This window comes from Apostichopus japonicus, chromosome 19 (assembly GCF_037975245.1).
Source record: "Apostichopus japonicus isolate 1M-3 chromosome 19, ASM3797524v1, whole genome shotgun sequence".
NCBI classification, from domain to species: domain Eukaryota; kingdom Metazoa; phylum Echinodermata; class Holothuroidea; order Aspidochirotida; family Stichopodidae; genus Apostichopus; species Apostichopus japonicus.
The window spans coordinates 6,896,900-6,924,202 of NC_092579.1; the positions used below are offsets into that span (position 1 = coordinate 6,896,900).

The 27,303-nt window shown below is 36.2% G+C and overlaps 3 protein-coding genes across 8 annotated transcripts in view; 2 read left to right on the forward strand and 1 right to left on the reverse strand.

Annotated features, from left to right (window-relative positions):
* The window catches only part of LOC139959608 ((E3-independent) E2 ubiquitin-conjugating enzyme UBE2O-like), a 26,696-nt gene extending 23,772 nt beyond the window's left edge, over nt 1-2,924 (forward strand). For both annotated transcript variants that reach the window (XM_071957342.1, XM_071957343.1), the window contains one exon: nt 174-2,924. In XM_071957342.1, coding sequence (XP_071813443.1) covers nt 174-366 — 193 coding nt within the window. In that variant the 3' untranslated portion in view covers nt 367-2,924. The remainder of the gene's footprint in view (nt 1-173) is intronic.
* Nucleotides 2,713-17,672, reverse strand: LOC139959610 (ubiquitin carboxyl-terminal hydrolase 22-like). The gene is made up of 13 exons (XM_071957344.1): nt 17,430-17,672; nt 16,459-16,591; nt 15,087-15,200; nt 14,449-14,553; nt 13,438-13,640; nt 12,711-12,858; nt 12,005-12,107; nt 11,018-11,166; nt 10,363-10,465; nt 9,625-9,751; nt 9,130-9,284; nt 8,007-8,156; nt 2,713-7,207 (listed from the first exon to the last, which is right to left on the reverse strand). The coding sequence occupies exons 1-13, from the start codon at nt 17,655-17,657 to the stop codon at nt 7,165-7,167; spliced, it is 1,761 nt and encodes a 586-aa protein (XP_071813445.1). The 5' UTR covers nt 17,658-17,672; the 3' UTR covers nt 2,713-7,164.
* A 268-nt stretch (nt 17,673-17,940) lies between these two features.
* On the forward strand, nt 17,941-26,815 carry LOC139959611 (dehydrogenase/reductase SDR family protein 7-like). 5 transcript variants are annotated; one of them, XM_071957348.1, is made up of 7 exons: nt 17,941-18,088; nt 20,502-20,697; nt 21,755-21,858; nt 22,702-22,921; nt 23,583-23,675; nt 24,522-24,674; nt 25,517-26,815. In XM_071957348.1, the coding sequence occupies exons 2-7, from the start codon at nt 20,526-20,528 to the stop codon at nt 25,717-25,719; spliced, it is 945 nt and encodes a 314-aa protein (XP_071813449.1). In that variant the 5' UTR covers nt 17,941-18,088; nt 20,502-20,525; the 3' UTR covers nt 25,720-26,815. The 5 variants fall into 5 exon arrangements, with proteins under 5 accessions (XP_071813449.1, XP_071813447.1, XP_071813451.1 ...); XM_071957346.1 differs by having other exon boundaries at nt 18,004-18,177; nt 20,510-20,697; XM_071957350.1 differs by having other exon boundaries at nt 18,004-18,168; nt 20,510-20,697.
* The last annotated feature ends 488 nt before the right edge of the window (nt 26,816-27,303 follow it).

Genomic DNA, 27,303 nt, shown 5'->3' on the forward strand with positions numbered 1-27,303 from the left:
AATCTGGGAGAGGGAACATTTCTCTCCATTCTTTAACAGGCTTCAGCAGAGTTCAGCCACACTTTGTTAGCTTGAATCGCTGCTTACTAAGAAGTGGGTGGGTGGGTGGAATGAGAAACAATTATGTTGCAGGGTTAGAGAAATTAAGTTATTTGTTTCTTAACTTTCCTTAGATTGACATCTCGAGTCGCGGCTTGGTTGTCTCAAGAGGAGGGGAAAGATGATACATCATCATCATCATCAGGGAGTGGAATTGGGTACCCCCTTTTTCCGTTATCTCGTGGTTTCATCTTAAGTGCACATCAAGTCACCAGCAATCTCTCATCTAGATGGAGACAACAATTCCCTGCTGCCAGTAAAAGTTGACAACGGTTTTCAGCTTAGCTTAGGTTTTTGCCCAATGTAGCAATTTTGTAGTGACATAAATACTTTATCATCTGCCTATGATTTCATAGATGTATTGTTTATACTCTCAACCATTAACTCTGTTTTCCTGGTCGGGGTTTTCTCAGTTACGAATTGAGTAATTATCTCTGCGTTGCAATTATTTGCATTTGTGTTGCTTCCAGGCGCTGGTTTATTGTCTAATGGTGTGTACGTGTATAGTTCAACAAATACTTAAAAGTCCATATTTGTTTGAGTACTCTTTTGTTAGGAGTACATATTTCTGCTTCTTGAATACTGTGTATATTCAAATGATGTACGTTAATAGTTTTACCACTAAAGAAGTTCTATGGGTCAAAGTTGCAATACGAAAAAACAAAAAAGGATTCACTGAGATTAGTCGAACGATAGATGGAAGAACCAAAACACGATACAGGTGTTTGGATTCTAGCAGAATGTCTTTCTGAAATATGAATGACCGTGACCAAACGTGTAATATTTACGCATGATTGGGTTACTGCAGGGGGGGTAGGAAGCTTCCAAAAAGTGGAGGCACGTTCCCCCAGTTCTCCCCCCCGGCTACTACCCCCCTGGGTTACTGTACTCTCAAGCTACTCAAGAGATCTATGTAGTTACAACTATCTGAGCGATGCTATTGAAGGACTTATTAAATTTCATCACTATGGGCCTCAAATTTGATCATTTCTAAACATTGCTAGAAATTTTCATTACTTTTTCAGTACTTCTCCTCTTGAGACTCTGATACTTTACATTGCTTGAACTTATTTGAAGATTTCTGAAATAGACAATGAAATATCTCCAAATGGATAAGTACTCTTACTGTGGTGGTAACATGCTTGTTGAAGTTTCAGCAGGAGTGAGGGTGAGGGGGGGGGGAGGGATGATACTGATGTTGACCAATTATTTCATTGCAGAATATTTCTTTGTTCCACAAAGGTAATGCAATGAACATTGTTTGGTGAGCAGACTAGGCTTATATCATAATGTCGTCAATGGGGGGGGGGGGGGGAGGGGGGGGGACAGAGTCTAAATATAAATAGACACATCTGTCATCTCCAAGTTTGAGGTGACTTAACTTTGCAATATTAGTACTTTTCATCAGTGATAACTTTATATTGGTCACAGGTATTAAGTAAGATAAAAAAAAACTTTGTTTCTGTGAAAGGAAAGTTGGTTCACATTAAAAAAAAAATTCTGTGAAAAGTTATTAGTTTCATATCTATTCTGGCCGATTATTGTGCAATTCTGTTTCACTTAGGGTATTAAACCAAAACAACTTTTCTTAATCATTGTTGGTAATTCAGACGATTATATCACAATGCTTGGTATTGAATGCTAGGTATTGAATGCTTGGCATTGACTGCTTGGTATTGAACGCTTGGTATTGAAAGCTTGGTATTGAAGGCTTTGTATTGAAGGCTTTGTATTTAATGCTTGATATTGAATGCTAGGTACTAAATGCTAGGTATTTAATGCTTTGTATTGAATGCTTGGTATTGAATGTTAGGTATTGAATGCTTGGTATTGAATGCTTGGTCTTGAATGCTTGGTATTGAATGCTTTGTATTGAATGCTTGGTATTGAATGCTAGGTATTGAATGCTAGGTATTTAATTCTTGGTATTGATTGCTTGATATTGAATGCTTGGTATTGAATGCTTTGTATTGAATGCTTGGTATTGAATGCTAGGTATATAATGCTAGGTATTTAATGCTTGGTAATGAATGCTTGGTATTGAATGCTTGGTCTTGAATGCTTGGTATTGAATGCTTTGTATTGAATGCTTGATATTGAATGCTTGGTATTGAATGCTTGGTATTGAATGCTAGGTATATAATGCTAGGTATTTAATGCTTGGTAATGAATGCTAGGTATTGAATGCTAGGTATTTAATGCTTGGTATTAAATGCTTTGTATTGAATGCTTGGTATTGAATGCTAGGTATTGAATGCTTGGTATTGAATGCTAGGTATTTAATGCTAGGTATTTAATGCTTTGTATTTAATGCTTGGTATTGAATCCTTGGTATTGAATGCTTTGTATTGAATGCTTGGTATTAAATGCTTTGTATTGAATGCTTGGTATTGAATGCTAGTTATATAATGCTAGGTATTTAATGCTTGGTATTGAATGCTTGGTATTGAATTTTTTGAGGGACAAACAATATATATATAATGAAGCCGATTTACACTTAGTGCATTTGAAGTAACTATGTGAGACTTATTTTAGTGCAAGTTTATTCGGAAAAGAAGATCCTTATCACTCTGTAATGCAAGATTATTAAAAAAAAACAAATACAAAAACATAGACAATATGAACTTTGTTCAGTGTACTTTTTATTTCTGCTTTATTATTTTTATGTGTCAAAAAGAAGAAATATCTCTGCGAAGCAGAAGAGCAAATAGTTTGAAACAACTTATTGATTCCAATTCCAACTAATAATACTGGTTGTTTTTATTTTTATTTTGCAGAAAGGAAATATTCCTAAACATTGATACCTACAAACACAATCACAAACACACACAAACACATACAGAGAGAAAAGTGCAACTTGTTTGTTTGTAAAGACAAACAGAGAATGAAATTAAATTTGTCTTTGGTATCAATATTCCGTTTACAGGTATAGCCTAAATTACACATTGCAGAATTACTCACTGTTTTTCATTACACATTCCAAAAATGTTCTATATGACGACTTAATAATATTTGGCCCTGAACTTTTAATTCATTGTAATAGAGCAGTGGATATCTAACAAGTACAACTAATTGTGCATATTAACATATCACATTCATATACAATTACACACACAAAATATTGTGTAATAATAAGTGACAATCCTCATTAACATACACACAATCTCAAGTAAATAAATGACTAGGGGATAGAATATATGAACACACCCCTCACCCAATGAACTAATACACTTACCATCTGGCATAATAGTTTAGCTTGCCATCAACAAACACCGAATATGGTAATGGGTACACAAACACAGAGTGTGTTCTGTGAAAGAACGAATAACATTGCAACAAGATGCCCCCACCTTTGAAAATGAAGCACAGGTGGACTCCTGCATTTGGGCCAAGGATATTTTCTTCTCACCCTCAACCCCCCCCCCCCCCCCCCCCCCCCCCGCCTACACTCCTCATATTGCCAAGCATCGCTAATCTTGAAAATCCCATCACACCTTATTTGATATTAACCTTAGTTTGAAGTATTAATCCCCTTAGTCTTCTCGCACTGTTGCCAGCTTGCTATACGGTTACATAAACCATACTTGATTTTAGACTTATTTTCATTTCATTCTTGATCATCCCCAGCGACTCTTTCTATTGACTAACACAAACTTAAGTTTGACAGAGTGTTGTTGTTGTTCCCAAAATTCTAACTCCTTACGCTTCATGCTAAATGCAACACAGTGCTATAAGTTAGCATCTTTGGAAACGATGTTTGGATTTTCAACCGTTTCATGTTATATTTGTCTGGTAAGCTAGGAATATTTGGGGAATATTCTGTCTGTCAGAGGGGCTGATTTTATGCTCGGGGTAGGGAGGGGCTGAAGCCCCTTAGTAATATATATGGTTGTGCCCCTGTTTTAAAACTCAACCATCATGAAGGCAGCTGGTGTATTTATCCTGATAGCTATTCTTTTGCTTTCTCTACAAAACTTTTCCCTTCCCTGTAACATTTGACAAACCATCACAGTAATCAGAAACAAATTATTTACACCCAATACATTTTATTTTGTTGATACTGTTTTTTGCTTTGCTTTTTCCTTCCCCCACACAACCAGTTAGTTTACCTGTAAAATGGCTTATATAACCAAACACAAATTTGTAGAATTTAACCAGTATTGAATGTAATATTAACCATATTGATGAAAATTAATATGAAAAATATTATAAGAATTAGTGAGTGATGTGAATTCATTAATGTTCACAAAAATAAATGCAACTTAAACTTTTCTTGACCATAAAATCATTTTTGTATGCAATGGTGCAATATGACAATATCTACAACCACATTGGAAAAAGCTACCTGTCATTGTAAGTCAAAATAATTTAGTAACTGTTGAATGAAAATTTACTTATCAATTTTGTAATAGTTGCTTCAATGCAAACTTATGTGTTTTTTTAATTTTTTTTTTTTTCGTTTTTCATTTATAGTAATTGATCATTTTTGCCTTTCTAAGAACATAAGGAAGAAACCAAAGTACAAAAAAAAAAAATTAGAATCAGGAATTAACTAATTTGAGGTGGCTTTTCTCAGCTTTCTATAAATGAAAATATTGCATAGGTAAACGTAAAATAAACACAAAACTAGAGATGGGGGAAGGTGGGAGGGTAGGGGAGAAGGGGTAAAAAGTTATTACTTATCCATCACAGATTCTGAGGTCTCAAACATCGAATATTACATTAAGCTACGTCCCAACATAACATTGTTTTTTGTTTTGTTTAGTGTTTCCAATATTTGCTGAATTTATTTCAGAGAAAAGTAATGTAAACGGGTCATTAAGCAAAGTCATTTATACCTTACAAAATGGCTTCAGCAAATGTGTAGACATAACAAGTGTAAGCCCTCCATGTTATTGTAAACTTATTAATATTCAAAACTTTCAATGTAAATATTCATGAGAATCAGATGCATCATATCATTAAAGAAACTTACTGATAATACCAGCAAATACTAGAGAACTTCAACCCAATCTGCCTGCCATGTTTTTTTTCTTTTCTATTTTCTAATGTAACATTTTTTTAACCAAGTGTTCAACAAGCTTTCAAATAGTTTCATAACCAGAACACTATCACATAGTTCACCTCTTCCAAAATGGTTTGATCTGCTTTGGTATTGACCTACTAACTTGTTAAATAGAATGATGTTCACCTAGATCTAGTGTCATAAGCAAAATGTGGTTGCGTCTACGTTTCCTTTAGCATTAAAAGTGTTGATAGGCCTTGGTCTTCCATTAAAATGTTCACTTTGCTGAGAGGAACTAGACATCTTTTACCACCCAAAAGGTGCAAAAAGGGAAATAGACTAAGAATGAATTTTGTAAATTAGTGGTATACTTTGCTGTGGTTTGTGAAAACATTCAAGCACTTTACCTTTACATCAAGCATATTACATGTGAAATCATACATAGTGAGCTATTGAACAAGTGGTCTTTGGTCCACATTAATAACATAACTGTACTGACAATCTCTATGCAACACTGTAACAACCTTCACATTAGTACATCAATAGAAAGACATGTGTGCAAAGATAACATTAATGTTGCAGGAAAAGATGATGACATTTTATGCTAACTGCTGGTGAGATTAGTGGCATTTAAAATACATGACCAGCTGTCGCCAAGGCAACCAAATGACCTTGTGTGATCTGTGCGGTGATGTTAAAAACAAAACGATGGGTGAGACCACTCCCCAACTCAGATGTCATAATGTAGCTAAACAGAATTCCTCAATGACTATTTCCTTTACAGCAAACCCTGACATTTAGGCTAGTTACCTACATTGCTGCAATGATATATCATTTATGTTAATTGTCAATAAGTTAGCATCACATCACACAGACACAGGATAACAGCTTCATTATGAAACAACGTAGGGAATTTTTACAACATGGCTAAAAGAAGAACGCCTCCACCACCCGCCCCCCCCACCCCTCATGGCAATCCAATAACGCAAACTTAAGAATGCAGCATTTAAAAGTATTTCACACACTGTCAATGAGAGAATAATGAAAATAAAAGTAATGGTTTGAGGAAAGTGAGTACAAAAAGTTAGGATGGTATTACAACAATGGATGATATGATAGGCTACATCATTTCTGCAATTGTCTGGGTAAAATAAACAAGTAAAACTGGTGATTACATCACACCAGCACTCTACTGCATGGCAATCATCCTTTGAATTAGAACAGAAAAAAAAGGGTTTTTTCGGACAACTTTCTGCTCAGCAGCTAGAGCAGACCACTGATAACATGGGGATAAAAGAGGTTGATATACCAGTCTATGGGAAATGTGTAATACCTCTGATACTGTTCTGCTAGTGAAATTTTGTTATTATTCATTAACAAAAAATACAAACTCTTGTTTTCTAAAGAGACCAAGAAAAACCCGCTCCCTGGAGCATTCCTCTGTACCTCTAATTTACATGATGACTTTAGAAAGTCTTGCAAACACATCAATCTCATTCGAGGATGAAATGGCAAGGGGGAGGTGTGGTGCAAAACAAGTGGGAGGTGGAAGGAGGGGGCCCTCATGAAGAAAGGAGAGGGGCCCTCATGAAGAAAGGAGAGGGGCCCTCATGAAGAAAGGAGAGGGGGATTAGTGTTTAATCTTTGTTATCATGTTATTAACAATTACTAAATTAATATTGCTAGTATGCATGTCAGAATATCAACTTACTTTTATGCCTACAGATATCTTATATCTACAGATAACTTATCCAGCTTAAACAGACAAAAAAGGGAAGGGAATGGGGAAGGAGGGGGGGACAAGGGTCCATGTCAATATGAACAGAAAAGAAATCATTAAATATAGACTGAGTGCAATGTCATAGATTCACTGACAAATGCATATGAACAGACACATATGATATGTGCCATTATGACATCATAGGTAGAAGTACGGCTTTTCTGATTGCACAGAAAGGCTATTTTATAGCCAGCATACATCCACAGCTCAAAAGCCCATTGGCCCGCTGACTTCTTGGTGTGATGCCTTCTGGGAGAAAATCCACTGGACCTCACATTCTTCATTCATACTCCAAGATTCTCTTGTGATAGAAGAGTAGATATCTGTAATGATAAAGAGTATACAAAGATGGTTATTCATACACTGTAGCATGTCATTTAAGTACGATATATTGTAGATGAATCATGTCGGAGGCTCATCCATGACAGAAGTATCTTTCTAACTGTCTCGAGTAAATATTCGCCAATATAAAGAAGCGTTCCATTTTAAATACATTGAGAATCCGATGTTTTCTAGAGCCTAACTGTATACTGTAACTGTATAGCATAGAGATCTGTAGCATAGAGATCATTGCATGTGTGAACTTCAGAGAGCGAACTGTAAATCTTGAAAAAGCTAAATGTAAATTTAAAGAACAGTATAAAAAAAACTCACTTCAAGGAATTCATATGACAGGGTTTCTCAATTAATTTTCTACGAGGGAAAAGCATTTGTTGTTTGCAGGAGGCCAGACAACAATCTCACTATACCTACAGATTAAATCTAAATTGTGGACAGATATTTTTTTTATTTGTGGGCCAGACTGAAATCTTTCGCAGGTTAGATTTGGTCCACAGCCCCACATGCCTCCTATTGACAATCCGTAATACACAATATCAGTAGTAGTACAGCCTAGCTATCAAATGAATGGCAGTGAAAGTGCTTGTCCAAGCTATCATAAACAAACAGTTCAAGGTTCACATAGAAAGGCTGTAATCTTTTCCCAACTTGTTTTGTAATTACAAATGCAAACCTGCCAGCTAACGACATTACACATCGTTACCGCAATCACTAACGAATCTCTGATCTGTATGATTAAACTATTCAGCCATTTAAATGCAGAATGAAATAGGATAAATTTACCCTTCACTCTGGAGGACATCTTGTTTAGTTGCTCTGGTTATCATTGCATCATCGCATTTAAACCACTGGTCTCTGTGTTGGCGGACGTAACATGTGTAGTGACCGTGGTCTAGAGTACCTAGGTGATTAACCACCGCAAAGAGTGAATACCTGCAGAAGATATCAAGCGTAAAAACTCTCACATTATGGTCCTGTTTGTTAGAATTATGTACAGTCTGGAGAAGAAGGGCGGAAAAAAACAACAATCCAATTCCTCCAAATGTAACTTTACGAAACAAAACTGTACTCTTTAAGAAAAAAGGTATGCTCTATCGTTGTGTTTGCAAGACAAAATGGGCTCACATGATGCATGGTTGACAAGTAAAATGAAGTAATTACAGAAAATTGACTGTTTTAACAGGGTAAGTGTACAAAATATGAAAAGTTATATATCAAGTAATGAAAAAAAATCTGGAAGGAATGACACTGGAGTATAGGGGAGGGCAAAGCAGATATAAAGGTGGGTGTAGAAGGGGGATTCTGCACATGAATAGTCACCAATGGACTAAACATGTGGCACTTCAAATCATTGTTCATCCATAGTCTATGGACCCCTTTATACCTTTCCCTACACACCATCTCATATGTCATTAAAGGGTGTGAAGACTTGCGCAAAAAGAAACGTCTAATGCTGGTAATCTGACCTAGTTTCGAATGAGGTGTAACAGAAGTGTTAGACACCAATCACACCACCATCGATCCCAGAAAATACACACACAGCTTGCTACCATCGGTCATTAGACACTAGTGTACAGTCAGTAAATACAGCTGCGGTCAATACCCACAGCACAGTGTACAAACGATACAGCGATGGACATCTCAGGTCCAGCTAAAGATAACAAGGTATCACGTTTCATTACTGTCTGCATTTTGTAGCGACACTAACAAAACGTCACTTGCAAGCAACGGAAAGTTAACTTTTTCAGAGCGCGGCACGCGGTTTGGGGTGAGTCTTCAATGCCTTTAAGATAGGGTGGAATGTGGGATAGATGATGGGATGTATTGACTTGAATTTTTTGTTTGGGATAAATGTGTCATGGTTTTCATGTTGACCCACTCTTAGGAGCAATCTGCAATCACTCACCTGTTATCACTAAGATGTCTTCTATTGGACTGCACATTCTCCCGTAAACCACTAGCTCTCCGATGTGTGGACATGTACGGCGTCATGTCCAGCTCGTGAGGAAACGATATGAACGATGATATCTTCTTCCTCAGCTTTGAAGAATGTTCGAAACGCTGCGGAGAAATAAGAGTCAGTAGGTCAAATGAAAACCGAGAGCTACTCGTTACTTTGTAATTTCGACAGACGACATGAAACACTACATGCAAAAATTCTCCACTAGCTGATAGAGGGCAGCATTATGTTCAGGTTTGTACAACTACAGTCATGATAAAAAATTTTATGAAGACCTATGCAATGAACAACAAAGCTAAACAGAGACAAATACATCATAACATCTTGACGTCGCACAGAGAAATGAATTTTGACTCTTATTCCTCTAGCGTGAAAACTAAACGAGGCTCCAAATAACCTTGTGTGCTTCAGTTGCAAGATGTTTATTAAAGAAACACTCACCTTCAGGTGGAAGCAGGCAACCAGAGGCAATTTTTTCATTGTGAGTTGTTTTGTCGATTCTTGATAGCTCTGGCAACTGCTGCACTTAATTTTGGCACTGCTACCGAGATATTCTGGACGTGTGAATCTTACATTGAGAACAAATACAAGAGAAGAGAAAATCAAAGATAAACTTGCATTGAAAGTCAAACAATATTTACTATTTAGGGATCTTTTTTATTAAGGACTTAACTACCCTTTAAAAGAATATGTTTCATCGATGCACATTCTGCTATCTTCTGTAAATGGGACAAACAAGTACGTTAAAAGGAGAAATCAGATTGAGTGAGTAGCTGCATTCTTCTACATTCTCTCCTCAAGTTCTATTCTATATCGATCTCGGCTTAGGGAATTACTTACAAATTCAATGGTTTATTAGAAAGCTTCCAGTGACAAGTTCATGTGAGAGGAGGCATGACAGTTAAACACTAACCCTCAATATTGTAGAAACGCGAGTGCACTGTATCTATATTAAAAGTATGCTGAACAGGTTTTGATATCAATAAAATAAAATTTCTGCTTCGTTTTTGAGGCATAATGATTCTTTCGCAATATTAGCACTAGAGATCTGGATGCACTAGTTAACCATGATGCTACCGCTGTGCATGCTTTCAAACAATGTCGCAAAAAAAACAAACAACTACAACAACAACTTAAATATGATAAATGTTGATGTGTTGCATGAAATAGTAAAGCTACCTTCTAAGACAATCATCTAAGGAATGGGGGACATCTTCAAACCCTGGAGGTGACATGAGACCGGTCTCAACCTCCTGAGAACTGCTACTACTAGTACTACTTCCTGAAAAGAGAAAAGAAAAATTAAATATTGAAATGAATTCATTTGGCATTCCATGTTGGAATCAATCAACAGAACTTGAGCATTGTGATTAATTGCAAGGTACATTGCCAACACTACATTGCCATCCATACGAACAGCTGAGCACAAAACACATAGTTGGATGTTTCACACTTGTTAGTTTTAAGACAGACTTAAATAGGGAATAATTGATGCATTATCGAATAGCAAATTACTATGCAGAAACAGCAAACTTCTATACAAGTCCAAATCTGTGTAGCAGTGTTTTGTACCTTGGCCTAGTTTGATTTACATGGTGACTTTTGAACTCGATCAGACCAAAATATAGTTTGACCTTTGACTTCCATCAGTTCTGTGTGCTCACCTCAAGGTGCCAAATTGGTTAACCTTAGTAACAGATTATGCAATTTCATGGTCCCTTCCCTTTTCAGTCTGTTATAGTTGCAACAAAATATTAGAAATTTATGACAAAATTGTCTTTGTGATTTCCTCCTGCATTAGTTTCATAGGTCTAGTCTTAACTTGCACATTTACCTGAGGAGTTGCTATCATTAAAATCTGGATGTGCTGATGGTGTGGACCCTGGAGCTGGTGTGTGTGTTCCTGTTGGGGTCACCTGTCCTCCAGATGGACCCAAGTCGAGTGATATGTCCCAGAATGGATCTACTGTTATAGAGACACCCCTGAAAAAAAGGAAACACTATAAATACAAACAAATCAATGAAAAAAGAAAAAAAAAAAAAGAAAGAAAGCAAAAGTAGACGGGGACTGCAAAAACAAATTAAAAAGAATGCTATAATACTTGACATAAAACTTGGTAGTTTATGGAAATCTAATGGCAGTTTATAGTAAGATAATGCTGATCTTGTCAGCTGTCTAACTCCTAACACCAAAAGAACATTGCTCAATTTAAATTTAAAAATTTTAAATGATGGGCAACAAGGTCCAAATGTGATAAAGAATAATGGAGGTATTCAAGTGCACAGCAAATTTGTGGTTCCTATGCATTCAATTCCTGCTGGGTATCCAGAAATCCATGCTAAGGAGATGTTTGGGTGATGTTTGGGAAACTTTCAACCATTGACTATGCTCTTAATTAGGAGAGTCATAATATTGTTCTAATCTACTCTTAAGAGCAGGTTTTGGATTCTAATTTTTGTTGTTGACATGATTCATGTTGTTTCATTAATGTGACAAACAACGTTGGTATCTTTCCCCTTACTCTAGAAAATTGCTTTTGCAAACCAAATTAGTCAAGTTTTTGTATAATATTTGTTTTGATTTAAATTTACAAAATGGCAAGCAAAATATGGCACAAAACTATAAGAAGAATAAACGCTAAAGCACATCACTGCAAAAATGTCATTCACAAACTTAAACTACATGCATTATGTACTGATGATTACAACAGCAAACTACAGTATAGAACTGGGGACTACAATACGCGGATTTCATCCATATCCTGTTAGACTCCAGTCGGTACCGATGTGTCCGGATAATACAGACGCTACCTGTACTCACTTGCAGACTTGACACATGACATCTGATTGTAGACCTCCCGTGAAAATCTGATCGATGATACAATTGCACCGATTTGGGTTATTTCCTGAGGTGCCGTTGTGACCTGTCAAAAAAACGAACGGGATATACTTGTAGTATTAAGAATAAAATGCACTCGAAGCAAACAGACACACCCTTGTATGTGAATGTGAAAGGATGATTGTTAGAACAAACAACACTTAAACAATTTAGAATGAAAGCAAGGTGGATGGACAGAAGAGTAGCAGGACAAATGGCTACTGTACACTTTCAGTTTTCAGTTTCTTAATTCCAGTTTAAATAGCATAAAATACAATTTATAAATAGGAGAGTATAAAAAGTTATGATACATAATTGACAATAAAAAGGCATTTCAAAGGTTAGTAACACAATCAACAGTTTTCAAAAAGTAAGTCAACTAGGTATAATGAGGAAATATCAAGACTTCTAGAATGACAGCAGGTAGCAGCTACAGGTAAAGTAGCTACAATTAAATCTACAACATGGACACATGGGCAGCCAGGATTGAATCTATCAAAGACATTTTATCAATGTGTGTGGAAGACAGAGACTGATGTTTCAAGACATTGACAACAGACTCGCAGCAGGATGGACCACAAAAGGTGATGCACTGAGTGACTACAAAGGGTGACCCAGAAAATTTTGATCAAAATGATGGTATAGATACCTTTACAGTGTCTGTGTAGAACATCTAGAGCTGCAATAAAAAATTCATGAGCGTCTTGTTGTTCGTAGCCCGCCAGGTGACGAGCGTGCGTCCAGACAAGGTGAAGCAGCTTGTAAGGAATGTGGACAGAACGCAAACCCGAGTAGAACTGTAAAGGGAGAGGTCGAGTTTAGTTATGCATCATCGGTAAACAATATTCATATCCTAGCACCAACAACTATACTTCAAATTACAAATTCATTCACAATAATCTTCAATATTTAATAAAGATCTTACTGTCTCCATTTTTAGGGCGTGGCTACTGGGGCCTTGACCCGTGCACCCCCCCCCCCACCTCACATTAAGGGGAGCTCCACATATTGACATTAAAAATCACTCTCTTGTAAAGAAGGGGCGATATATATCATATGCAATCGGCATTACAAGTCTCACAAGTACAAGGCTCAACCTGCTTTTACAATATATCATCTTGGACTAATATCTAGGCTATAAAGAAGGTTCCAAAATGACTGAGGGTTAGGACCCACAAGGATAGGTTAAGTAGAACTCAATGCAAACTATCTCTTTACTAGATTACACACTATGATGTGGTTTCCCTGTATCATAATTTAGCATAGCATAGCATAGCAACACTTGAACAAATCTACACACCTTTTCTTAACTCTCTTCAATGTATAGCAACTGCCTCATATTAAAAGTAATTTACCAAGTTAATGAAGTCATTTACCTCTTGAAAAACTGTGGACATTTCACACACAAGGCACTGATCTTTAGGGTCTCCCTTACTCTGGTAACGGTGGCTACCTTCCTTTCTCTTGCACTGGTGCTTGTCGGACAGGAAGAAATCTCGTAGCAGTGGTGTATGAGTCAGAGCTTGCAGAATGCAGTTCATGAAACAGGTATTACCTAGATTAATTAAGCCTCTTAAACCTTTCATTTGGCAAGAGGAGAAGGTGGGGGAGTGGGGAGGAGGTGGGGGGAAAGGTGAGGTAAGAAGAAAAGAAAACAAAGTATTAATGACAATGACCACAACCCAGCAAACTACTCCTCACAAAGTGAAAGAAAAAAAGGTTTAAATCTGTTCCATTAACAAAGCAAGTTTTTTGTTTACACAAGGCGAGACAAGTGCTTCTATCCCATTTCATATTAACCTTTGGAATACTCAACTCAATTTTTATTGTTTGTATTGCATAAATTATTGACACATTTTCTGGGCAGTGACTACAAAGAAGTCCTCTTTCAGTTTCAAGATGAAATCCTTGCAGTAGTTTATTCACCATTTCTTCAAGCTATATTTAACAATCTTAACTATAGGGGCATAATTCTTAACACAGAACAAGTTTGTTCCATGAATATATTTAGCACCTCAAATATTTGTGAACATGGCAAACATTGGTTAAAGTACCTCATTGATGCAGGACGTAAAAAAGTACTGTCTGCTATTCATATTATTAAACTTGCTTCCTTCACAGAGAACTTCCCAATAAGTTTTCCATTTCTGCTTTTTTTTTTTGGTGCAAAAAGAAATTAGTGTTTTATTAACAGTTTTATTATTTTAGTATTCCAGTGCTATACACAATGATAAGTTTGCCATGCCACACTCATGAGGAGCTTTGATTAGATGTATAACAATAGTTAAATATTTAAACTGAATAACAAAGGTTTAATACCAATTCCATTAACATTGTTACCATTGTCAGTCTCTATAATATTCCAAAATACATTTAATTTTTTGTACCTATTGTTGAATTGAAAGTAACCCTTCTTCTTCTTGGACTTCTTCTCAATAAACTCACTTCAGCTCTTGAAGCCTCCCAGGGGGTAAACTCCCAGCCGTTACAACCTACAGAAAGCAAAACCATAGCATTCGTGAATTCATCCCTTTGTTTCTTGCATATGTTTTCCATATTTAAATATCACGTAGGATCCTTCACTTCAAGAGAGTCAAAGACACAACTATATGTGACATAAGCTGACCAAGAGAACCATCTTTTGTTTTCTTTTACTGGTCATCAGTAATATCCACAAATATGATAGAAAAGTCAACAAACAATTTACTGCCACTATTGTAGCTCATTCCGTCATTGAGAGTTTGTGTCGTTGTTAAATCCTGTTTTGCTTTCTTTCTTTCAAGTTTTTTCCTGTGCAATTGAAAGTCTTTAACAACATTGCATTTCAGTTTCAAAGGAAACATACACACAGCTGTTTGCATGGCACAGTATTGCCGTGGTATGATTGCCACCCACATTTCTGCACTGTCTATCTCAGCAACGAAACATTGAATCAATCAGTGACTGTTATATCTTGATTTAATATTTTACTGAACTTGCTACTTCAGTTTCCGCTTTCAAATATTTACCTTGATATCAAACTTACCTAAAAATTTGGAAGCTTTTAACCTTTCTTCCTTGACAATTGCTTCAAAATCTTGATCATAAATGTAGTCGTTGCAAGCAAAGCAGAATACTGCACCATAGGAAAGATCCACAGCTGCAAAGATAACACTTTTATATATCATCATCCATTGATATTGTTATGCATATATGCAAATTACCAGATTATGAATAATCATGAAAACATTCCAAAATGTTGAACATTTCCAATTTGATTCCTGTATTAAGTGATAAACACTTTTAAGCAAGAGTGTTTTGGCCAAGAGATGTTTACAATCAAATCGACTGCAGGCCTCACCAATAGTGGTGCATGTAATGCCAAAATCTAAGAGTCTGCCTTAGTTTGATAAACTGCCATCTTAATTTTAATAACATTGGAAGTTTGATGAACAATCACAAAAAAGTGGTAATTTGCTTTCAATCCCACAAGTGTGACTTGTGGCTTATTGTGCAATTTATCCATTGTCTGCTGTCAACATTTGCAAAGAAAAGTAACACAGAAGACACATGGAGTTAGCCATTTCAACATGGGACTGGATTCACATTTTTGATAATTAGTTTGTTCATTTATTCAATCTTTGCAGCTATTGTGTACATTTACACTAAAAAATAATGTCCTCTGGTTCTATCTTTGAAAATTTTAAAACCAAATATCCTTGACCATCGAGTTGAAACTGTAAATGCAAGTGAACCAACCTCTAGCCCAGCATATGTTCCATTTCAAACCGCAAATAGTAAATTGAGCTTGTTTTGTCATAACATTGATCACTTGTACTTAGCAAAACGAATGGAGTAGGTTGATATGGCAACGTTTTGAAAACTTGACACCCAGCCAACATAATTTCTTTGTTACTGGTAGAAGATTAGACGAAATAACGCAGAGATGCCAAACTTGAAGAATACCTTGGCAAGTGCACTCCTGGGAGAAAAAGAAGGGGTTCCAAAGAACCAAACAAGATCATTTCCTGTTTTTTTTTAGGAATATATGCAATTAATATCAGCATTCACTGTACTATGAACTATCTATTTAGATTGTTCAGATTTAACAAAACAAATTTTGGTAAATTCCCTTTAACCATAGATAAAGCAATTGTGTTATGGACAAAATATTTCCAAAAAGAATCTTATCAAACAAATATCTTTAAGAAAGGATTAATTCCCTAAAATAATTTCAAGACACCACTTTTTTTGGTCTCAACAGGTCATAGGTTATCATACTGAAAACAGCATTGACAACTTATTCACAAAGTTTGCGGTATCATGTTACACAATTGTTCATAATGACAATCATTGGAGTAATCATATTGAGGAGGAAGTAAGTTAAATATTATTCAGTCATTGACAACATTTCATACCCAAATAATGTTTGTTTGTTCTGAAATGATCGTGAATGTGACCAAGACTGTAACAACCAAAGAAAACACAGTGCAAACAAGAGTGTAGTCTTTGTTGATGTCTCCGACAGGTGTGGCAAACACTTCCTCTTGCCTGTTGAACAAAAATATAAATATTTGTTACTTTTATTAATTGAGAAATAAGAGCAGACTTATATTTGCTGCAGCAGTTGCCATTGGCTTAATGTCATTTCCTTGCAATCGTAAGTATTGTAACTTTATAATACAGATTATACTTCACATATTTACTAATTAATAACCTTATTAATTACTGTAGAAGTCTGAAACATGTCACAGAATACTATGCTAGAAATTATCTTCTACTCAAAACATGTACATTTCTATCGATTAATCAGTGAATAGCACAAATTCATCAAGAGACGTTGGGCTATATTAGGCTTAAAGGTTGTATCCCTAAACATTGCACTGTGCATTATATGGCACTGTATAATTGATTGTTTATGTTGAACCTGAGATGAAGGCAGAAGTTGACAGGCATCAGTTCTTCAAAAAAAGTTCTCCTAGGTGTTACCAATCAGTCTTGCAACAATACTACAATGGCTGGCATTATATATATGAAAATTGAAACATTTACAAGGTACAAACTAGTTTTACCATTCAAGTGATACTGTAGGTAAGCCTACAAACAATCACATGCACCCTTCTGTCCTAAACTAAACTGTTTTCATTGTTTCGAATGAGATAGCTTTGCAGTTGGATGATCTGGCTATTATGCGACTAGTCTGTTGTAAGGGTAACGGTGATATTTCAAGGCAATACGTTAAACGTCAATGTCAGAATTTTCGGAATACTAGAAAATTATCGGTCACTCGTTCTGTTATTGTTAGAAACATTGTGGGCCTACTACTACTACTACTGACTACTAAGCTCTCCTAGCTTAATTCCTATTGCGTTGTTCTTCTTCAGCTCACCTTCCTTCGCACACTATCTTTGGAACTACACAAGACAAAACAGCTGATTATTAAACGATATGAACTTATTCCATTCTCTTTCTTGAAAGAATCCGCATGAATGCAACCAGAATAGCTCATGACGGAAACGGGGAAGAAGGTTCCCTCGGAAAACTTGGGTCTGGAGCAAATTTCTAACATTCGTCTTTCTTCTTTGAAACACCGGGGCTCTCCCAAATCGTTCACCATTCAGCTCAATGATCACAGACAGGTACTAAAATTAGATGTTCCCGATAAATCATTTATCTACAGTTTTCATATAAAATGAACAAAATGCAATCCTAATTATGTTTAATTAGAATAAACATATTTTTTAGAAAATAATTAAAACTTTTTATATGAAAAGCTATGTGATTAAATATTTCAAAATTAACCAATTCCTAGTTTGACATCTAAGGTGGTTTTCGAATTATTCCATACGCATTGCACATGCGTATTGTCAAAACACGAAACTTCCGGGTTATTTCAGACAGTCTCGATGGTAGTAATATGGACGGTGCACGTGTAGAAAGTAAACAATGGTGATCAGCTGACATTCAGTCCCGACTGTAACGATTCGAAATACTCACCAACGTTACGACGAGATTGGAGCTGTTGCAGGAGGGGTGGCTTGACAACAAGTAAATATATCGAAACGAACTATTATACTTGTGGGTTGCATATTTTAAAGTGAATGAAAGAAGAAAAAAACATTCACAAGGTAGGAACGGTATGATGCTTGATCTGATCAAATTTTGGGCTGACATTTGTTGACCGGTGGTTAAAACTAGTTTAGTAAATAATGCCTAGCCTAGTAGTAGTAGTAGTATGTAGCTTAGTCAGGCATCATAATATTGGAAGGTGCTGCCAGTGACATAACTAGTCTATGCATAAGCTTATATTATGTACAAGATATGGTAGTACTACTACTAGTACATGGTAAGTAGCATATTTTGTAACTGAACCTAGGTATGGGGACATTAGTGGCATAGTGCAATGTAAGACACAGTTATCAATAATATTGGTTGTCAAGGTTAGGCTATGTTGCCTACTCCCTTTTCTTACGTTGTGGCTATTTACCCAATTGTCAGGTGGAAAATCATGGTGTTCATGGCTAGTCATCCCAACCACAATCTGTGAGCTGAGAGATTCCTCAAGCTAGAGAAGAATAAATTTGTGTGTATTCGCATCACATCTCAAATGTCGAAATGTGTTAAGATGAATTATATTATCTTAGTGTAATATCACTGTATAAAAGACTATGTAGCATATCCATAGAAATGTAAATAAACTTTGTCAAATATGCTTGTAAGCAGTGGCATGCACAGGATTATGGGGTCCTCCCAGATAAGAATAAATAGACACGAAATGGTGCATTCTAAGGCATATTTAGGCTATAATTTTAATTTATACTTGTGTAACAATGAAGGTTGGGCTAATAACCACTTTAATTTTGTAATGTATTTTAGAGGAAAGAGTTGGAAAGGGGAGGGATGTGTACACCCACCTCCTTGATCCATTATCTCCCATCATTGCCCTAAATAAGCATTACATCAGATACATTAAACCTCTATCAGGTAAATAAACATTCCTTATTTAACCAAAGATCGGGTAAAAAAGCGCAGTGCAACTAACGATGGCGTAAATAAGCACCAGAGCAACACTTATCAAGCGCCATGAGCACCTTTGGGCAGATGCCGGCGCTATACAAAGTGTCCATTATTATTATTATTGACCCAATGATCCGGTAAATAAGTAAGGGTGCCATCCTTATTGAACTGTTAATTGAGAATAGCTCCCACAGTTTAATTTTTGTTGTTGATAAGTTTAGGCTAGGTTCCACCATGAAGAAATTGTGCTTTTAAATTTTGATTTTCATTTTGTTAAAAATCCTGGCAAATCAGGAAGAAATTGATACAAATCCTTATTACAAAACAAACAAAGTAATTGCAGGAAAGTTACAGCCAATGAAACTGCTCAGTTGTAGTATAGGCCTAGGATGAAAACTGTAGAAACTAGTGACCAACAAAAATGTGTACAATAGTTTGCAAAGTTTCCAGCATCCTGAGCAACCCAAAGGAATTTCCCAACTCCTTTGTGATTGAAAAGATGCACTTTCCAAATTCATCCTCCAGTGATCAATTTCACATCCTCTCTCTCCTAAAGTATTGACTTGCCCAAGCTCTGTAGACCAAACCTGCCTAAATTTAGACCAAATTATCATCTTAAGAAGGTTGACTAATGAGAAATATCAGTTTTGGTGTTTGATGTCACTTGACTTTGCTGTTATACGATTTGGCTGAAATTCTACCTACTGTAGTTGGGTGTCGATAGAATATAGAATTATAGAAACAAACCTAATTTTAAATTTGTGAACAGAGAGATAGCCTTCTGCTCATAAATCATTGTTAAAAGCAATAATAATAATTTAATAATCATCAGCTGTTATTTTTACAACGCTTTTGAAGCTACCACAAATGTGGGAGAAATCCGCAAGGGCTTCTGGATTACAACTGACATGTCAAGTGGCTCCCAATTCAACATTTTAACTCAAATTTGGAATCTTTACAATTTGGAAATCATTTCAAAAGCACATATATTACAATCTCCCTTTGAACCATGCAGCTACTGTACTAGCTTCAGATTATAGTACAGTAGTCTTGCAGTGGTAGAGATTATAAGCTCATGCTGGCAATTAAGCTCCATGTGTTTCAAAGTTGGGTTAGCAGCCATTAAGGGGACTGACCATGAGCTATTATATCAACATATTACGTACCACATTGCTGGGAGTGCATGTGACAGTGCCTATAAAGTGAGTAGGACATAGACGCATGTATCACCAACCAAGTTGAGAATGATGGAGGAGCAAACATAACCAGGGAATTTTTTTGTGTTGTTTTTCTGATGCAGAATTTATGTCAGGCCAAATTCAGGAGGGGAGGTAACACGGTTAGTACTGAACAAAGTTCACAAATTTATGGTAATTTAAGCATAATTAAGATATTACGTTGTGTATGTTGTAATTCTTTTGTTTTGTTGCATTGTACTTCTAAGATATCCAGTTTGTAGAGATGCAGAATGTTGTCTGTCCAACAACACCTCACCAGCACTCCATCGGTGTTGACGGCAGCAGTATTTGGTGGCCTGGGACTACTATGGCTTTACCGTAGACTGACAAAGAGACAAGCAATAGCCTCATTGAAGGACAAGGTTGTGTTAATTACTGGTGCAAGTTCTGGAATTGGTGAAGGTAAAGTCGGTTTATATTGATTTAAATATAATGCAATATGGAACGATAACTGATGAATATTCATGAGTTACAGTAGTGGCAAGAAACAGGCAGTTTGGACAATTTTACAATGCTTTTTGCCACTATATGCTGTCCTCTAATATCATGCTTCAAAGCACTCATACTGACAGTATGAACAGTTCCTAACCTTTATCTGCCAGAAATAGGATATTCATACTGCTTGTGCTGTCATTACAAGTGTTTTGAAGCATGATTGAGAGTACAGTATATAAAAACTTTTATTATTTAATTTTTTATTATTGTCATCTTAAATGAGGGTAGTCCTGCTCAGTGCAAAAGCACTGCTTTCCAGAGGAGCCCTCAATTGGGTGCAAGGAATTGCATTAAGTTATAAGATTATTCTCAATGATTTATTCTGTAAACTCTTGAAGACATTTGGTGCTAACCTAACCTGATACATTAACTAAAGGCTTTGATCTACAATCATTAAGAAATATGACACTGTTTTCAGAGATATTACTAACAATATTGCTTGTATCATAAAAAATAAAAAAACTTCAGTTACAAGCCAATATTTTCTTAGTTCTAAGTGAACACTCCCTTGTAACTTTAACACAAACCATAATATGAACAGCTATGCAAGAAAAGAAGTACATTCATATCATAGAGATAGAGAGGGAAGCAAGGCCCCTAGTATTGACGTTATTAACATATATAGTAGTTCTGAGTAAACTATTTTCATGTTAGACTCAATATCCATAATCCAACTGTTACACCTATCTCCTACCCCATTCCCACTTATCCTCCCCACCCCACTTTCAAAATCCACCCCCAATTTCTATCTCCACCTCAACTTAATACCCCTGACTTACCTTTCCGAACCCCATCCTCTACTTAATACTTACAATATATCTAAATATTTTGTTACTTCCAAGCAATTTCTGTGTCTTACTTTGACACTGTTAATTTTCTTCATCTTGGATAACTTTTCACTGGAACAGGTTTTCTAGAATTCATACATAATCTTGGTGTATACTTGGCTTTATCTTCCATACAGCTTGTGCTCATGCTTTCCATAAGGTCGGCTGCAGGGTAATTATCAGCGCAAGACGCTTGGAAGAACTGGAAAGAGTGAAAAAAGATGTAATATCAAGGACAGTTGTAAGTATTTTGGTATGTTTTCATTTTGAGACACTAAAGACTTTGATTGTGAACCTTCATGGTTCGGTTGGAGGATTTAACTATAGGTCCAGGGTCCAGGGTAAAAAGCAACAGGTATTCCAGGAATTGTAACTAGCACTAATCTTTTACATACATGTATGATGTTCACCATGTTATTGTTTTTGGTAGGGATCAAAGGTCCACGGAGGTCTAAACTTAAAAGCACCAAGAATCAAAACTTGGCCAGGGATTTTACATGCATCATTGTTTTTCATATGTCCAATATCATTTCAGATCAACAGAGGTTAAAGCCTGAAAATCTTAATGTCCATAATGAGTTCAAGGTCCCTAGCTTTTAAAGAACAAACTTGATTCTTTCTTGACAGGTCGTTTCCCTGTGATGAGAAGAAAATTTTAATTTTTCCTTTAATAGTAACATCTATTTGCCTAGATATAGTGATACTTGGTAGATCCTAATAAGACTATCATTACTGCTTCTTTAATGCATGGTGTTCCATTTTCTTACATGTCAAGCAACTGCTGAGAAAGTTATCACTCTCTATAAATGCAAGAAAAAGTGTCTTACAGTTGTCAAATTACAGGGGAAGGAGAATGTATGTCCAGTATTGCCTTGAGACCATAAATGTTTCAGTATAGTGGCTTGATTGGTGTCATAATAGGACTATTCCTGAAAACATTTCAATAATGAAACAAGCTACTTTGTTTGTCTACTAGCTCTCTTGGGAGTAGTAGCCCAGCTAGCCTGTTCAGAAGTGAAGGCTTAATTTGACCCGATCACATGTTTTGTTCCATCTCTCAATTGTGCTCTTTGTGTCATCACAGGAAGGCCAATCTCACGAACCACAGGTCATACAGATGGACGTCTCAGACTTTGCCTCGATCCCAGATAAGATCCAGACAGCCCTCTCGTACCATGGTAGGATAGACATCCTAATCAACAATGCGGGACTTTCTTACCGAGGCTCTGCCTTGGAAACCAAAATTGAAGTCTACCAGAAACTGATGCTTGTAAATTATTTTGGATGTGTAGCTGTCACTTCTGGTAAATAAACATAAATAAATGTTGTGGATTTTAACTAAAACTTTCCGATATAGTCTGGGTTGAAATAACAAAGGATACCTAAAATGAAAAACAAAAACCTTCAGGCTGACTTTAATGGTCAATCATGCTTATAAATCCTCCAAGATAAGATATCAACTCATGGTGTCGAATTTGGTTATAAATTTTTAGATTCTTTGCACAACTGCTATGCCATTACAAAACACTCACATGACTAGATTTCTATTTTTGATAACTTTTCATTAATCAACCTTATACTTGATTCATTGCTTGTGTTGGTAAGAATACTCTTGATAACATTACTACTTTCATTAATCAACCTAACACTTTATTCATTGCTTGTCTTGGTAAGAATACTCTTGATAATACTGCTACAAACTATCTTAGGTAAGAGATGTTGGTAATCAGTCTGTTTGCAGCTGTGCAAAGACTTTTACAGTACCTTCGGAGAAACGAGTTAACCATCCTAAAATTTCATTTTATTATAGTAAGACAAAATAATATCATTTATAATGTATTTGAGATGTTGCTTGTAAATTGCAGATCAACTGCCTGTCTCTTTAGTCACTCACTAGTGAGATGGGAGTAAACATAAAATTAGAAGGTCAATTGCAACGTTAATCTTTAATTGTTTGTTTCCTAGCTGTCTTGCCCTCTATGATTGGAAACAAGGGAGGAAGTATAATAGCTGTCAGCAGTGTGCAGGGGAAGATAGGTCTCCCATACCGGACAGCGTGTAAGTAGAACAAGCTCCCATTTAATTATGTATTATTATCATTATGTATGTATTATTAGTAACAGGTGTAAAGTACTGGAGATGCATATAATCAATGCAAAGACAACAGACCAAATAAGGCACAACACATTATGTGTGTAAACCTTGATCTAAGAGCTGAACTCAAAACTCATTTTTTATTTCTTTTACTAGTGTACATAAAGTTCATTGCACAGTTGGATGCACTTTATATAAAGCAACTGTTTATAGCAAACTGCATATTGACTTCCAAACAGCCAGTGTAAAAAAATATATTGAAGTTAGAGGGCCTGCGGCTTCTTCCTTACATGATTTCCTTTGGAGACCAACTAATTTGAACACATAGAGAAACAGGTTAAGTGGAGTGGAAACTACTCGTCCCACAGTTCAATGTTCCAATTTCCTTGACTATGAGACCTATATTCGTCTCAGTTTACTATGATCAGAAATTGTTTTTTAATGGTTTCGTGTGTTAGAAAGCCGGAATGAAGAAACCGGAAGTGTTTGCCATTTTTCCGCTTCGGCAATAAATTTGTGGATTGTATGTTATCAATGGTTGTACTGTGTAAATTTGTTGAATTTGGGTCTAATGATTAGAATGTGGAAGACCTATGACAACAGTGGTTGCTTTTGAAGTTTCTTTAAAGTATGTCAGAGTGGAGTTCAAAAACAAGTGAGCTTAAATTACTGCATGCATAACAGTAAACAATTTCCACTTCTAGATGGCAAGTTCGTAATACACAAATCTGGTCTGCATCTGTTTAGGTTTACATCCTCAATGCTCTGGTTTTCACATATTTTTTACGTTTTATTCTTGTATGTTTACAGATTCAGCATCAAAGTTCGCTGTGCAATCATACTTTGACTGTCTACGAGCTGAAGTAGCGGAGCATAACATTCATATTGGAATCATTAGTCCCAGCTACGTACAGACAAATCTCTCAATTAATGCAGTCTGTGCAGATAATAGTCAACATGGAAGTAAGTCAAATATTATCTTCTTCTTTTTTGCAAAAAAAATGCTATGTTGTATGTTAGTTACTAGTTTGAAGAATTGAGATTCTATGCGCCATTTGATAAGTTCCCCTTGAAAATTTAGGTTCCAATCCCCAATTAGGAACCTTTTTTCTGCAATCTTCTTTTGGGAATCCATGTACACAAATATGTTTGATTATGTGTTTCATTTTACAAATAGACCAACTCATACCCACTATGTTTGATTAAACAAATTCTTTTTATACACAGACAAACCTGTACACAAACATCCTGTCGACCTAAATCACCTACTTTCAGTACTGACATACATATAGTATGCAGTCACATCATAAGTGTTTTATTGATTACAGTACAATCCATGATTGTGATTTACCAATTGCCCTTTCTTTGCAAATCGTTCTGAATGTCATTCAAATAGTGCACTGACAGACTGTACATACTGAATTAGTTCACCAAACTTTCTCCAAAGTCACTAACTATACATTACTGATCCTATAATCTCCCCTCAGTTTTGAAGATGGCTGTCTTTTGCACATAGTTGGAATACTGGTTATGTAGTCTAGAAATGCCAAACAAGTTACAACCGACATACTCTTTAGATACTTGGGAAATGACCATTGAACTACCTCGTAGTCAAACCTCTATATCAATCCTAAATATTTGTTTGCAATCTGCAAATATTTTAACTGAATTGTTTGTAGTTTGAGTCTAAGTTTCGTTCCATTTCAACTTTTACAAAATCAATCTTTTCTCAACCAGTATTTTGTTCACCTGAAATGGTTCAACCATTCAAAGATAAATATCATAAATATTTGTCTCCTCAACAGAACTAGATTCTACCACTGCCAAAGGGATGACACCTGAGTACCTTGCAGACAGGATTGTTCTCCAGACAGCTTTGGGTGAAGCCGATGTCGTGGTTGGGCCATTTTTGCACTGTATTGGTGGTACAATTAATGCCCTTTTCCCAGCTTGGATCAGAATGGTAATGAGAAAGCGAGCAAAGATGGGCATGACTGCAGAGGATTAGAAGCCATGTAAATATAATCCCCTCCCAGCAGGTGGAATTCATTACATGACAAGTCTCAGAAATATCTATTAGAAATTTCAGATTCTTTGCTGTATATAGCATGTGTAACTTATCTGGTTTAATATTTGTTTCCAGCTTGAAAAGATGGAATCAGCTTTGGGGATTTATGGTGATGGCTTTTGAGTGAATTTCCTTGGAAATCTTGTGCTGTCAGGAAAAACATGAATGCTCTTGAATCGGCTTACAATGTATCTGTTATGCAAACCAAACATGAATGTTTCAAAGAAACTTTTGTAGTGCAATATTAGAAGAAGAATAAAGTATGTACTCAGGAGGTATACTTCTCCAAAAAGCCAACATTGGATAATTTCGTCAAGTTTGGGTGGAGTATAGTACAACGACCATATTTTTTTTCTGGGAATTCAATTTTTCCCTCTGGTTGACGTACATATAATCATGATAACAATAAGATATTCTTATTCCATCAAAATAAAAAGCACTTCACAATAAAGCATAAACTTAATACTGCTGTACATTAAATATCAGGGTAAATATCTACTTGTTATGTTTAAAAGGAGGATTGAAATGTTGGGCATCTCAGTGTTTGCCGGTGCTGTGTTTTAAAAGATGGCCAAATACAGATCTTTACTCTGTAATACTTCATCCAGTAGTAGTTTGTCTATATTAAAAATCCAAGGCCAAAAGAATTTGAAGGTAACAGCAAGCCGTAGTTTTCATCATTACTATGCAAATTATGGGCTTGAAGATGAATTTAAATTCTGTGAAGTTGTTTTCATTGGGTTGCCTTTATATGTGAGTGTGAATGAACTTTGGGGATGTAACTTTGTCAACAATCATAAGTTAAGATGTACTGTTGTATCTATGAAGGAAAAAGCCAAATAAGTCAAAATTTAAATTATTCTGGAGCTCTTAGCACAATTGAGGAACGTTCCAGGGACACTACTTATCTGGGGACCAGACTTATATTTAACCACCCATGAAAGCTCTCTTTGTCTCTGACTTGGGCCTTCGTGTCTATGGTGACTTAAAGACCACAAATTCATGGCCTGTAAACCCAATGTGATGAAATGAGGAGCACACATTTTGACAAGTGGACCATGTTATCACTCTCATCTAATGGGATGAACAGCTGTGTGAAATTTAAGAGGGTGGAGTGGGGTATGGCGATAGACATGAAGTGCGGGGAATGGGTTCTTCCTTCTCAAAAACCTCTAACTCTCTCCTTCCCTCTGGTAAAAGGAGCCACAATTTTGTGACATACTCATCCAATCATAACATCAAGAATATTTTTTCAACATAAGTAAAGCTTATCTTTGTATCAGTTCAGAAGAACAAGAACCGAGGGCCTAGTTGAAAGCATTTACGTTCTTGTTCTGGACCATACAATTGGTAAAAGCCTGATTTGAACTTTGTAGGGTAGGGCGTTGTGGTCAAGTGGTTAAGGCAGTGGACTTGTGATCTAAGGATTACAGGTTCGAGCCCTGGCCAAATCATTGCATGGTGTCCTTGGGCAAGGGCACTTTATCTCCATTGCCTCTCTTCACCCAGGTGTATAAATGGGGA

Excerpts from the sequence above, each read along its gene's own strand:
- LOC139959610 (XM_071957344.1), bottom strand. The coding sequence starts at position 17,657 with ATGGTGAACGATTTGGGAGAGCCCCGGTGTTTCAAAGAAGAAAGACGA. Across the intron at positions 14,554-15,086 it reads AAAAGCTTCCAAATTTTTAG|GTTGTAACGGCTGGGAGTTT; the intron begins GTAAGTTTGATA and ends TGCTTTCTGTAG. Across the intron at positions 12,859-13,437 it reads TGTCCACAGTTTTTCAAGAG|TTCTACTCGGGTTTGCGTTC; the intron begins GTAAATGACTTC and ends CTCCCTTTACAG.
- LOC139959611 (XM_071957348.1), top strand. The coding sequence starts at position 20,526 with ATGTTGTCTGTCCAACAACACCTCACCAGCACTCCATCGGTGTTGACG. Across the intron at positions 20,698-21,754 it reads AAGTTCTGGAATTGGTGAAG|CTTGTGCTCATGCTTTCCAT; the intron begins GTAAAGTCGGTT and ends TCTTCCATACAG. Across the intron at positions 24,675-25,516 it reads AGATAATAGTCAACATGGAA|AACTAGATTCTACCACTGCC; the intron begins GTAAGTCAAATA and ends TCTCCTCAACAG.